Source organism: Rhinoderma darwinii, chromosome 1, assembly GCF_050947455.1.
Source record: "Rhinoderma darwinii isolate aRhiDar2 chromosome 1, aRhiDar2.hap1, whole genome shotgun sequence".
Taxonomy (NCBI): Eukaryota; Metazoa; Chordata; class Amphibia; order Anura; family Rhinodermatidae; genus Rhinoderma; species Rhinoderma darwinii.
The window spans coordinates 82,786,270-82,801,748 of record NC_134687.1 but is presented as its reverse complement, the minus strand read 5'-3'; the positions used below and the strand labels follow the sequence as shown (position 1 = coordinate 82,801,748).

Below are 15,479 nucleotides of genomic sequence, written 5' to 3'. Positions count from 1 at the left end.
GGCTGATCGTATCATTTATGCAGCGCAAAATATTATCGTTGTCAGCAGCACATCTCCCTCTGTAAACAGGGTGACGCGCTGCTGACATGATGGAAATGCATGGGGACGAGTGATCGTAGTAGTGATCGCTCGTCCCCAGACATTATTGATCACAGCTTCTTGTGAAAGGAGCAAACGAGCGACTCAATGACTTGTCTCGTTGATCGGCGCTCGTGTTTACAGCCCAAATTGGCCCATGTAAAAGTCAATACCTTTAGGATATGGTTATCTGTTATGGCTGCTTTTTGGCCCTAGCTCTTTTAGGGCAAAACTCTGAACTATGACTAGAGTTTAGCTACAGTGCCTACAGGGAGTCTGAAATCCACCTCCTGTCTCTTCATTGGTTCAGGCTGTTGCTCCCTCCTCTCCACTGCAGTTTTGCCTCTTTAGATTGGCTGCTGTCTATAAACACAAGCTCATCACATGATCACCAGGAAGTCAGTGCATGGAGAGCTGATTTCTATTACAGTAAGGGCAGAATAATCATAAAGTACAGACTACTAAACCACCAGTGAGAAAGGGAAGATTATCAGGTACTTACTTTACATATACTGAGGAAAATTAGCCTTAATAAGTCAGAGGCTGTAGGGTCGCTTTAAATGATACAATTCAGGGATCTCACTGCATATATAGTTATTTATTATAGAGCTTTCTGCATATATATTAATTAAAGAGCTCTCTGCATATATATTTTTTTTAGAGCTCTGTATAAATCCCTATACAGTGAGCTCCCCCTAGTGGTAGCTGCAGGCATACAGAATTTTATCATGGTAGACTGTGTTCACATCTGCGTCATTTTTGCTGGACAACATAGTGCAGCATGTAGGACTATTTTGTCCAGCAAAATGGCAGCTACCATGACGGAAAACCAATGAAACCCGCTAAAGTCAATAGATTACATTGAGCACTCTTGGATCCGGCGCATGTTTTTCTCGTTATTCTGTTCCTTTGAGGGAACAGAATAGCAGAAATTGTAGCGCAGACGTGAACAGAGCCTAAAAGCTGTGGCTGTATGTCAGAAAAACCCTTAAACATTTTGGACTTATTTAGATGAAATAGCATTAAATTATAGGTACATTTTCCCGCACTAAACCACCTAGATTAACCCCTACCACCTGGAATATGTGGTGCTAACCAGTGTTTACAATCATCTGTGAATTTGTGGACTGTCTGTATAATGAGGAGGTAGGCATTTTGCAGCAAAGGCACCAATTCAATTGGAAACCCCCCTTTAAAATTTCTGTTTGCCCCTTGGTTGTACAACAAGAAAGCCAATTAAACAGTTCCCCTGTAAGTGATAGTAGGGTGCAATTAAATTATATATAGCAATATAACATAATAAATAATAACGTGTAAACTATGTATGTGCATTTCTACCACATGACAGTCCGTTACAATATGAAGAACGCCGGGTTATTCATTCTTTTTTATTATTTAAGGTTGAAAATGTCCGCCTGCTTGACCGGATATCTTCTAGGAAGCCAGTCCTGGGAACCCTGTATCTTACAGCAACTCATGTCATTTTTGTGGAAAATATCTCAGAAACACGAAAAGAAACTTGGGTTTGTTAACATTTATTTTGTACATTTGTATATTTTAGAGATGTACATAACTAAATTCAAAAATTTACGATTTCTAAAGTTATTTCGTAGCTATGTGTAGTATCATACAGAATTGTTCTAGAATACATAAGTTAAAACAGTAGCCATCATTTTATTATTATGTTTTATTTACTTGCAGAAATAGTTATTTTTCTTTTTGGCATATTTTTCCTTCAATTATTAATAATTATGTATTTTTGTCAAAGTACATTCGCGTAATTTTAGGAACATTTATGACTTTGAGATGTTTAAGACTATGAACCTTGTCACTAGGTCTCTATAAAACTCATTGTGGCAGATTTAGCAATATATTTATACCAGCTTTCTGTAGTAAATACATCAAAAAAGCATGGCAGTCCTTGTTTATGATGTCTGTGCGCCATTTTTTTGGGCACGTGGAACTTTGTTTGCATAAGTTGGCAGGGCTTCATAGTTGCATGGAGTAAAACTCTTTCACTAACAATCTCCACCGCTTTTCTGCTATTTCCACCTGCCAATGTTTTTAGCCGGCACCACATTCATGAACAGAGCATGCGTACTGTTAGTAAATGTGGCGCTCGGCGCATGTTGGAGACATACAGGTACACCGCAGGTAAAGTGCACCCACCGGTATTATTAAATATCTTCTATTAGGTTCAGAAATTCAGATTTCTTCTTCTTACTATTGTGTTTATTTGAACATGGACATCTTATTTGCATAATCTCTCGGCACTGTAAAAATCTTGCATAAACTGTCATAAGAATTCTTTTAACACATTTTCAGCATTATAACAGGCTTGCTGTGATTTATTTTATATTTATAGATTCTTCACAGCCTCATCTCTGGCATTGAGAAACAAGCAACCACTGCTTTAGGTTGCCCTTTGCTTCTTCGTTGCAAAAACTTTCAGATTATACAGCTTATCATCCCTCAGGAAAGAGATTGCCATGATATTTACATATCTCTAGCCAGACTATCCCGACCAGGTAATGTATGAACAGGGGTACAGACAGTGGCGTAACTATAGGGGTCGCAGCAGTTGCAATTACGACCGGGCCCCGAAGCCATGGGGGCCCGTGGTCCCCCGCACCACATCAATGAAAAGTTACTATAGTAACTGGGGCCCATGTAATAAACTACACGGGCCTCCGTTACTATAGTAACTGACAGTACTTACATTCCTCCTTCCGGAGCGCAGCGACGGTCCTGACGTCACATCGCTGTGCGCAGCACATGACGTCACAACGCTATGCGCTGCGCACAACATCTCGACCCTGGATGGAGTGAGGACCTCCGCTGCAGCCGAAGAGGAGGGTAAGTTTAATACCACAGTCTGCTGGAGCTGATGGGTCCGACTCTCGGCACCCCCACCAATCAGCTGTTTTGAATGGGGTGTAGCGCTCGTACGAGCGCTACTTCTCCTTCATTCCGGTCAGCGATTCACGGACGTGTCAGCGATTCACAGTGTGAGCAAGTAAGGGAAATGCCACTGTATCTAATCCTCTCATGTGTGATACTCTTCTGCTGAGCCACTGTATCTAATCCTATAATGTGTGATCCTGTCTGCTAAACTACTCCCATCATGTGTGATACTGTCTGCTGGACCTTATATCTAATCCCATCATGTGTGATACTGTCTGCTGGACCTTATATCTAAACCTATCATGTGTGATACTGTCTGCTGAGCCACTGTATCTAACCCTATCATGTGTGATACTGTCTGCTGAGCCACTGTATCTAATCCTATCATGTGTGATATTGTCTGCTGAGCCACTGTATCTAATCCTATCATGTGTGATACTGTCTGCTGAGCCAGTGTATCTAATCCTATCATGTGTGATACTGTCTGCTGAGCCACTGTATCTAATCCTGCCCATAGCTATAGGGTCGTAGTGCTATAGATATGCTGTCTCCTACATACACATATACATACACGCACACACATTTTTTTGGGGGGGGGGTATATGTATTGGGGCTATTTCCCCTGACGTTTCAAGACCTTAGTGACGCCCTTGGCTGCTAGTGCTGCGTCGTTGGGTCACTTAGGAGACCGATGCAGCTGAAAGCTGCAAGCCGTCGGCCATGAGAAGTTTGGGGGGGGGGGGGGCAAGAAGAACCTTTGCATCGTCACCCATGTGTTTTTAGCTACGCCCCTGGGTACAGATATGTAAATAGTCAGAGAATGAAACAAACCCATATCAGAGCATTATATTATAGATAACTATTAAAGGGGTTGTCCCAAGTTGATAAATGGAGCTATAAAGCTCCCCCATGTAAAAATAAGAAGAATTCTAATTACCTGTCCGTCGTCCAGCGATGTCGTTTTCTTGATATCGTTGATTGAAGTTGCGGTCGGTCCCTCTTTGTATCCTGCTCGTTGCCTAGGTTCCCGGCCACCGCTATTTACCTTTAGCGGTGGCCGCGCATGCGTAATGACATCCTCTGCGCCCTGAGCAGAGGATGTCATTTGCTCGTGAACGCACATCTCGGCGCTTCTCGGCGCATGCGCAGAAGATGCAGTGGAAGGCACCCGTCGCAAGGAGAAGTCTGCGCTCCGCTAAAGGTAAGTGTGTATATGTTTGTGTGTGTGTGTGTGTGTGTGTGTCTGTGTATATATGGGTGTGTTTGTGTATATGTGTTTGTGTGTGTGTGTGTGTGTGTGTGTGTGTGTTTATGTGTGAGTGTATATATGGGTGTATTTGTGTGTATGTGTATATGTTTGTGTATATTTTTGTGTATGTGTGTGTGTGTATGGGTGTGTTTGTGTATATGTTTGTGTGTATATGTTTGTGTGTGTGTGTGTTTTTGTATGTGTGGGTTTGTGTATATATGGGTGTGTTGGTGTACATATGTTTGTGTGTATATGTTTGTGTGTATATGTGTATATATGGGTGTGTTTGTGCATATGTGTATAGGTTTGTGTGTGTTTTTGTATACGTGTGTGTTTGTGTATATATGGGCGTGTTTGTGTATATTTGGGTGTGTGTGTATATGTGTGTGTGTGTATATATGGGTGTGTTTGTGTATATGTTTGTGTGTGTGTGTGTGTGTGTGTGTTTTTGTATATGTGTGGGTTTGTGTTTGTGTATATATGGGTGTGTTTGTGTACATATGTTTGTGTGTATATGTGTGTATATGTGTGTGTTTTGTATGTGTGGGTTTGGGTATATATGGGTGTGTTTGTGTACATATGTTTGTGTGTATATGTTTGTGTGTATATGTGTGTGTTTGTGCATATGTGTATAGGTTTGTGTGTATGTTTGTGTGTGTTTTTGTGTATATATGGGTGTGTTTGTGTATATATGGGCGTGTTTGTGTATATTTGGGTGTGTGTGTATATGTGTGTGTGTGTGTGTGTGTGTATATATGGGTGTGTTTGTGTATATGTTTGTGTGTGTGTGTGTGTTTTTGTATATGTGTGGGTTTGTGTTTGTGTATATATGGGTGTGTTTGTGTACATATGTTTGTGTGTATATGTGTATATGTTTGTGTGTATATGTGTGTGTTTGTGTATATATGGGCGTGTTTGTGTATATATGGGTGTGTTTATGTATATGTTTGTGTGTGTGTGTGTTTGTGCATATGTGTATAGGTTTGTGTGTATGTTTGTGTGTGTTTTTGTATACGTGTGTGTTTGTGTATATGTGTGTGTTTGTGTATATATGGGCGTGTTTGTGTATATATGGGCGTGTTTGTGTATATATGGGTGTGTTTATGTATATGTTTGTGTGTGTGTGTGTTTGTGTATGTGAGTTTGTGTATATTTGGGTGTGTTTGTGTACGTATGTTTGTGTGTATATGTGTGTGTGTATATGTGTGTATATGTGTGTGTATATATGGGTGTTTTTGTGCATATGTGTATATGTTTGTGTGTATATGTTTGTGTATTTTTGTATATGTATATTTGTGTGTTTGTGTACATGTATTTGTGTATAGGTTTGTGTGTATATGTGTGTTTTTTGGAGTTTATGTGTGTGTGTTTGTGTATATATGGGTGTGTTTGTGCATGTGTATATGTTTGTGTGTTTTTGTATATGTGTGTGTTTGTGTATATGTGTGTGTTTGTGTATATATGGGTGTTTGTGTATATGTGTCTGTTTGTGTATATGTGTTTGTGTATATGTGTGTGTGTGTGTGTGTGTGTGTGTGTGTTTGTGTATATGTGTGTGTTTGTGTATATATGGGTGTTTGTGTACATGTGTTTGTGTGTATATGTGTGTGTTTGTGTGTGTTTGTGTATGTTTGTGTGTATGTGTTTATGTAATATATGGGTGTGTGTTTATATGTGTTTGTGTATATGTTTGTGTGTGGTTGTTTGTGTGTGTGTAGGTGAGTATAAGTATCGGTATTGTTCACATTGATAACAGTTTTTTTATGTTGTTGCAGATTTTGATGTACCGATTGGACTACGTCTTCGATTCGTTGGACTACTGCGTAGATCTATGTTTTTGGAAAATTTTAATAAAATGGTTAACGAGGGTTTTGTTGGGGATTTCTTATTTCAATAAAAAAAATTGTCTTTGTGTTTTTTTTTCAAACTTTATTAGTGCCTAGATAATGGTAGTTGGCTGATTGATAGCGTCCATTATAAAGGCGGTACTTAGTGTTAGCCGGTGCAGAGGCTAGCACTAACCACCCATTATTACCCGGTACCCACCACCACCAGGGGTGCCGGGAAGAGCTTGGCACGATCCAGTACCTGACCATCTGTTGTGATGGTCGGGTACTGGGGCGGCCGTAGGCTGGTATTATGAGGCTGGGAAGGGCCAAAAACAGTGGACCTTCCCACCCTTGTAATGCTAGGCTGCTGCTGCTGTGTTGTATCGGGCTGGTTATAAAAATGTGGGGGACCCCCACGTCGTTTTTTTTTACATTTAACAATAGACGTTGGGTCCCCCACATTTTTAATAACCAGCCATATACAAGGCCGCAGCAGCCTGGCATTACACGGGTGGGAGGGGCCACTGGTTTAGTACATTCCCAGGCTAATAACAGTGTGTTTGTGGCTGGTTATGATAAATTGGGTGGAACCCCATGTCTTTTTAATAAAAATAATAAATAAATAATTTAAAAAAATGATGTGGGGTCCCCCCCCATTTTTATAACCAGCCAGATACAACACAGCAGCAGCAGCCTAGCATTACAAGGGTGGGAAGGTCCACTGTTTTTGGCCCTTCCCAGCCTCATAATACCAGCCTGCGGCCGCCCCAGGGCCCGACCATCACAACAGATGGTCGGGTACTGGATCGTACCCAGCTCTTCCCGGCACCCCTGGTGGTGGTGGGTACCGGGGTAATAATGGGTGGTTAGTGTTAGCCTCTGTACCGGCTAACACTAAGCCTCCCCTTAGTAATGGACCTTGTCACTCAGACAGCGGCCATTACTAAAGTGATAGTAATAAAACTTGAAAATAAAACACAAAGATATAGATAAAATATTTTATTGAAATAAAGCACCCCCAACACAACCCTCATTAACCATTTAATTGATGAAAAAAAAAAGCGTCATCTAAGTAGTCCTCGAAACCGAAGTAGTCCAAACACCAAACCTGTAAAAAATCAAAAATATAAGAAAAAAAATGAAATAAAACATGTCGTAGGCTTAGTTTCACTTTCATGTGTGATACTGACTGTTATACCATGTATAGAAGCCTGCGGCAAAGTTGGCTTAGATACAGGGCGCCAGCAGACAGTATCATACATGGCCATACAGACATTTATACAAACAAACATGCATACATACATGCAAACATACATGCACATATACACATACAAACATGACAACATACATACATGCAAACATACATGCATACATACATACATGCAAACATACATACATGAAAACATACATACATGCAAACATACATACATGCAAACATACATACATGCAAACATACATACATGAAAACATACATACATGCATGCAAACATACATGCACATATACACATACAAACATGACAACATACATACATACAAGAAAACATACATACAAGCAAACATACATGCAAACATACATACATGCATACATGCATACATACATGCAAACATACATACATGAAAACATACATACATGCAAACATACATGCACATATACACATACATGCACATATACACATACAAACATGACAACATACATACATACAAGCAAACATACATACATACATACATACAAGAAAACATACATACATACAAGCAAACATACATACAAGCAAACATACATACAAGCAAACATACATACATGCAAACATACATGCAAACATACATGCACATATACACACATACACATATACACATACAAACATGACAACATACATACATGACAACATACATACATGAAAACATACATACAAGCAAACATACATGCAAACATACATACATGCATACATACATGCAAACATACATGCACATATACACATACAAACATAACATACATACATACATACATACATACAAGAAAACATACATACATACATGCAAACATACATACATGCAAACATACATACATGCAAACATACATGCACATATACACATACAAACATGACAACATACATACATACATACATACAAGAAAACATACATCCATGCAAACATACATACATACATACATACAAGAAAACATACATCCATGCAAACATACATACATACATACATACATGAAAACATACATACATGCAAACATACATGTACATATACACATACATGCACATATACACATACAAACATGACAACATACATACAAGCAAACATACATACAAGCAAACATACATACAAGCAAACATACATACATACAAGCAAACATACATACAAGCAAACATACATACATACACATACAAACATGACAACATACATACAAGAAAACATATACATACATACATACATACATGCAAATATACACATACATGACAACATACATACAAAAATAAACTCACCTAAGACATTCCCACGAAGAGCTGAACGGTCCCGTCACTTTTCTTCTTACTGCTCCCATTCACAATAACATAGCGGTGGGCGCAGATGACGTAATCACGTGGGCCTGATATGATTACGTCATCAGCGCCACAACGCATTGTTACTATGAATGCGATCGGCGCCAAGAAGAAGGAAGATGGCAAGTGACGGGACCGTTCAGAGCGCCGTTAGAACGTCTTAGGTGAGTTTATTTTTTTTATATATTTTTAGTTGTTCGCCGGGTGCTGATGCAGCACCGGTGCGGCGGGTACACAAATTACATGTAGTGACAGGGGGGGAGAGAGAAGTTGTTTGCCGAAACGGGGTGAATGTAGTGTAGTGTAGTGTATTGTAGGGTTGATGACATTCACGGTAAGTTCGTCTCAATCGGGCTTACCATGCCCGCTTGAGACGAACATTCTCCCGATGTTGCTAGAACTACAGTATCTAGCAACATCGGGAGCGCGCACACTGCAGAGCAGAGCGGCTTGATTGACATCAAGCCGCTCACGCCCCTTTTTAGAAAAGATAACCAGCACTTGCTGAGTTATCAAGTGTAAAAAAAAGGCACTTAGGAAATGAATTTTTTATTTTTTTTAACAGCAAATGTTTTAAAATTAATTTCCTGCTTAGAATGTTTAAAAAAAAATTTTTTAGTCAACTTGGGACAACCCCTTTAATATGTTGATGTGATAAATTGACTATCACTAGATCTCTTAGTAGAGATTCCCATAGTCTTCAATTCCCCATAGATTTTTTTTTGTAGTTCCCGCTGATTTAAACGGGCCCCACTACAATCTAATGTATATAGGAATATGCACAAGTTGGGGCCTCCACCTAGAATCTAAAGGTGGCCATACGCATTAGATGTAAGCTGGCCGAACCAGGTGTCCCGACTCTCCCCTGAGTTGGATGAGAGAAACGTCGGGTATGTTTGATTTCAACATGCCCAATCCTTTTTTCGTCAAGGAGATACGTCGCTGCCAGAGGAGTATGGCAGCATCTTTCTCCTTACTTCCTATTGAGAACTCATGCACGCTCTATTGTTGTTGTCTGATAGCCGTTTATCCTCCACTACAGATATATATAGATCGCACATTTGGCTGAGAATGTTGGTGGGGGAGTTGGTTGATTGCTCAGACAAATATCTAATGTATTTTGCTCGCTTTACAGCACTCCCAATGTAAAACTCTTTCTATGCTGATGATAAAGCCTTCTTCACTTTACATATAGTAGATGCTCATTTGTTATGTTTACCCTTAGGGACTCTGTGTACAGATCTACACAGCATGTGCATGAGGCTTTTCTGTGTGCTTGAACACTAAGGATATGTTCACATACGGCGGATACACTGTGTAAAATCAAGCAGCGTTTCCTCCCTGGTCGCCGCAGGGAATTCTGGCTGAAAAACTGCACCAAATTGTTTCATACTTACCAGTAGCCATGGCGATGCGTCCCTTTGCCGTCCTGCAGCCCGGCCTTATGGGATGACGTTTCATCCTATGTGACTGCTGCAGCCTGTGATTGGCTGCAACGGTCACATGGGATGAAACGTCATCCCAGGAGGCCGGCCTGGACGAAGAAGCATAGAATTCTGGGTAAACATAAGATTTGGATTTTTTTTTAGTTGCTATTTTTGCGGCGGAATCAAAGCTTTTCTGCAGCAAAAATCGCAACATCTGCTATTTATTGCAGATTTTACCTACCCACTGAATTAAATGGGGAAGACCCACAACAAAAAAAGCAGTGATTACGCAAATACAATTAACATGCTGCGGATTAAAAATTGCACCGCAAGTCAATTTCTGTGCGTTTTCCGCTCATCATTTAAGCAGCGTGGGGATGAGATTTGTTCAAATCTCACCCGCTCTGCTGCTACTGTATTATGCTGCTGATTTTCTGCACCAAAATTTGTTGCGGAAAATCCGCAGTATTTACACTACGTGTGAACTCGGCCTAAAAGTGTATTTCAATTTTGGAGAAACACTTCTTGATATAATAGGAAACTGCATTATATAGCAATCTACTGTATATAGAATGAAGGGCAGCTGCGGGGAGAAAAATTTCTGCCTGTTCCCTCCAACACCTCAAAACTCTACAGGCTTTTACTTACAACTGCCTCTCTCTATATATTCAGATTGCTCTTGTTGCAAGCAGGATAGAAAGTGAATACAAGAGAACTGCATTAGATCCTGTTCGCTAATATGCTTACAAATGTACCTCCAAATAATACTATATAGCGTACCTCCAAATTTTAGGCGCCTTTTCTTTTTTTTAAAGATTTAACCCAAATTTCTCGAGTCTTTTAAATATGAATATATTGGCTGGGACACTCTTTATTTTGTTTTTTAGATTTCTATTGACTGCTTTAAAACCTCATATGTTCTCTTGTTTCCTAGTCAAGTATGAAGAGCTGTATTGCTTTTCTTTTAATCCCAAACTGGACAAGGTTGAGCGAGAGGAAGGATGGAAGCTAGTTAACTTGAAAGAGGAATATAACCGAATGGGGGTACCCAAAAGCCTGTGGCAGCTCAGTGATGTGAATCGTGACTATCGTGTGAGTAAAGACAATAAACTAGTGGCACTAATCACTGTATATCAGAAAAAATGTTGTTTTTTTTTCCTTCTCCTCTCCCTCTCTCAATGGGTGGGTCGGATTGTTTGTACGTATATTGCACAGCTTTGTTTATTTTGTATCATCTTGCATTAAAAAGAAAAGAAATAAAGGAATCTTTACTAGTAGTATTATAAATATCAAATATGGATACCAGTGGCACTGTATGTGAGTCTGACGCTCTTACCAACTTTAAAGGGGCTCTGTTACCACATTATAAGTGCCCTATCCCCTACATAAGGAGATGGGCGCTATAAATGTAGGTGACAGTGATGCTTTTTAGCGATTTTTAGCTTTATGCTAATGAGTTTCTTAATGCCCAAGTGGGCGTGTTTTACTTCAGACCAAGTGGGCGTTGTACAGAGGAGTGTATGACGCTGACCAATCAGCGTCATGCACTCCTCTCCATTCATTTACACAGCAGCATCGCGTTCTTACTAGAACACGATGTGCAGCCACTTACACAGACATTAACGTTAATCAAGTGTCCTGATAATGAATATACATGACCTCCAGTCTGGACGTCATGTGTATTCAGAATCCTGACACTTCTGAATCTTTTCTGTGAGATTTCCAGCAAGGGAAACAAAATCTCGTTTACATCGTAATCTCGCGAGATTACACGTGGCTTGCGGGAATCTCACAGAAAAGATTCAGAAGTGTCAGGATTCTGAATACACATGACGTCCAGGCTGGAGGTCATGTATATTCATTATCAGGACACTTGATTAACATTAATGTGTGTGTATGTGGCTGCACATCGTGTTCTAGTAAGAACGCGATGCTGCTGTGTAAATGAATGGGGAGAAGTGTATGACGCTGACTGGTCACTGATTGGTCAGCGTCATACACTCCTCTGTACAACGCCCACTTGGTCGAAAGTAAAAACACGCCCACTTGGGCATTAAGAAACTCATTAGCATAAAGCTAAAAATCGCTCATAAAGTGGTTTCAAATTGTTTTTCTAAATAAAAAGCACTGCTGTCACCTACATTATAGCGCCGATCTCCTTATTTAGGCGATAGGGCACTTATAATGTGGTGATAGAGCCTCTTTAATCTTTGGGGACTGGGGATAAATTATACTTTTCAAATCATAAATATCTGTTATCTGCACTAATGCTTTATCATTCTTTATGTTCTAAGCACCTGAATTTTAGAATTCTCAAGATCCATTTGGACTCTTATGTTGGCATTTCTACCTTAGTATACTGATGCCTTCCTCATGTTGGCATGCAAGGCACAGCTGTGTGACTATGAGAAATAAAACGTTTATAGACGCCTCGCGACCAAGTGAAAAATCAAAATTACACATAGACTACAAAATAGCTAAATATGACTGCAACTCTCTGTCCTGAGTTGTAGTAGAAAATGCAGCTCTGTGAACTAAACATCTAATGAGAAAAATACTGCGCTAATGATGAAAAGAGGAACATTTATTATCACATCAGTTTTATTATTTGGACATAAATTGTTTCCAGCCTTGCGATATTAAGACGGCTATATCACCTGATTCCCCCAATCTGAACATATAAGTTTTTACCATTTCAGCTTATATCAGGGAACAAACCTGATTACCGCGAAACCAACCTGTCCGATCACTGTTTTCCTCCAAAAAAAAAACATTGGTCGATTAGTGGATCAATTAAAATTCTCACGTCTATGGCTAGCATAAGATTGATAATATTTCAGACCACGATAAAATAGGTATGCAAACTGTTCTACAGCCTAAGGGCGGGTTCACACATAGCGGAATTTCACTTAAATTCCGCTGCGGACACTCCGCAGCGTTAATCCGCAGCGGAGCCGTTTCTCCATTGACTTTCACTTTAATTTAGCAGTGTTCATTTACACGATGCGTACAATTCCGCTGCGGAGCATAGGCTGCGGAGCGGAATTTGGTGTCCGCAGCATGCTCTGTCTGTTGCGGAGCAGTGGCGGACTGGTTGCGGACTCATGGCGGAATTTCTCCATTGACTTCAATGGAGAGTCAAAATTCCGCAATGAAGTCCGCAGATCTTATGTGTGCTGCGGAGCGTATTGTTTTTACTACCATGACATTTCTTCATTCTGGCTGGACCTATGTATTTCTAGGTCTACAGCCAGACTGAGGAAGTCAATGGGGCTCCCGTAATGACGGGAGCGTTGCTAGGAGACGTCTGTAAATAGTCACTGTCCAGGGTGCTGAAAGAGTTAAGCGATCGGCAGTAACTGTTTCTGCACCCGGGACAGTGACTACCGATCTCAATATACATGTATCTGTTAAAAAAAATATAAGTTCATACTTACCGAGAACTCCCTGCGTCTGTCTACAGTCCGGCCTCCCAGGATGACGTTTCAGTGTAAGTGACGGCTGCAGCCAATCACAGGCCAAGCACAGGCTGCAGCGGTCACATGGACTGGAGCGTCATCCAGGGAGGTCGGGCCGGATGCCGAAAGAGGGACGCGTCACCAAGACAACGGGCGGTAAGTATGAATTTCATTGACTTTCACTAGGGAAAGTGCTGTCCCTTCTCTCTATCCTGCACTGAATAGGGAGAAGAGAAGCACTTTTCCTGCAGTCCGCAGCGGCCAGTCCGCATCAATTTTCTGCACATTTTGTGCAGATCCGCTGCAGAATCTGCAACGCAGATTCTGTGCGGCATTGATGCGGACAGTTGCGGAGGAATTCCGCCATGTGTGGTCATGCCCTAACTATACACATACAGAAGCCTTATGGGCGCCCATGGTGGAAAGTTGGAGTAGGTGTGTCTCTCCAAAATCCGACATAGCTCTGAATGATGACGAGGATTTAATGCAATCACTTAGGATAGACAAGGAATATAATAATATCAGTCAGGGTGCTTGTACACGTAGCGGTTGTGCTACAGTAATTGCCGCTTGGCCGAGAATCCCGCGGCCAAAACTGCACACAGATTGCCACGTTTTTTATGTGCTTCATTCGCAGTCATCAGTGTGCGCTTTTTGCCTCTATGTTCTCGGCTGAACGGCAATTACCACGGGACAACCAGTACGTGTACGAGCAGCCTAAAGGACAACATACAAATGGGATTACCTGACATCCAGGCGGCATATTTGTGGTGTCATTAGTAATGTATATGCTACATGTCTATAGCTTTATTAAGCAAGTTGTATGAGTTACAATAATTGCATTTCATATATGCCAGAATTCACATATTTTCGACAGTATATCTGTAAAACTGAGTTACATCTAGAATGAAAATTACATCAGAGTATAACTTATTTGTTAATGTGTAATACATAAAAAAGCTTGTTTCGCTTCAATTAAAATCTCTTTTACATTTTTATTATATATAAATAATATAAGATTTAGAATACTATACACTTTAGAAGAATAAATTAAATGTCTTTCAGGTGTGTGACACATATCCTACTGACCTATATGTACCAAAACCTGCCAGTGTGCCAATCATCGTGGGGAGCTCGAAATTCAGGAGTCGGGGGCGATTTCCCACTCTGTCCTATTATTGCCAAGATAACAATGTAAGTATAAGACTGCACAGGGTATTACTTTTATGCTGAATTATTTCTTTATCTGGTATATAATATGTAACCTTAGTGCTGCAGACAGCCACACATGTCTCCTACAGCAACACTTTAGGGGAGATGCTTTATTACACAGTGCCCAGTTACATGAATGGTGTAGTACATGGTCATGGCCAAGTCATCTAGTGTGGGGACTGCTTCATCCAGCAGCTCTCCGCTCTGGCTAATAGAAAGAGGCCTTAGTGTGGTACTCCACTCTTCAACATCCATTTTCCCTGACAGAGCATATGGAAAGGGGGTTTCCTGGTAGGAAAACCCCTATAATTTGACTTGCTAAAGAAAAATATTTGATCAGGCAGGCCCTTCTGTGTGCCATGTGTATGCAGGAGTACTTTTTATAGTGACTGACCAGGCGTCTAGCTACAGATGTTTCTCTAGAAAAAAATTCAATGCAATATCGCGACATGCTAGCAAGACCCTTGACAGGCTGCAATTCACATCACAACCACTGGGTGGCCACACAGACACTTATAGCATAGACATCTCGAGACAGGGTATCACAAAATCATGTTTTTTAAAGCTGTGATCTCGCGCAATACATCTCAGAATATGCAGATATAAGAGAAAAGGGAGTATGGGGAGTACAGAGACACAAGTATAAAAAAATTCACATGGTAGATAGGAGTCCCAGTTACAGACTTTACAGTGGGGCTCAGGAGCTTCAAGTTAAAGCTGTGTGAATAACCTTTCTATGACAGACTTCGACCATTTACATCCTATTGAAAATTTTC

General features: G+C 40.5%; 1 protein-coding gene across 3 annotated transcripts in view; it reads left to right on the top strand.

Moving 5' to 3' along the window:
- Nucleotides 1-15,479, top strand: part of MTMR7 (myotubularin related protein 7) — a 99,997-nt gene that overhangs the window by 15,625 nt on the left and 68,893 nt on the right. For all 3 annotated transcript variants that reach the window (XM_075860130.1, XM_075860129.1, XM_075860131.1), the window contains exons 2-5: nucleotides 1,479-1,601; nucleotides 2,444-2,606; nucleotides 10,968-11,125; nucleotides 14,557-14,685. In XM_075860130.1, coding sequence (XP_075716245.1) covers nucleotides 1,479-1,601; nucleotides 2,444-2,606; nucleotides 10,968-11,125; nucleotides 14,557-14,685 — 573 coding nt within the window. The remainder of the gene's footprint in view (nucleotides 1-1,478; nucleotides 1,602-2,443; nucleotides 2,607-10,967; nucleotides 11,126-14,556; nucleotides 14,686-15,479) is intronic.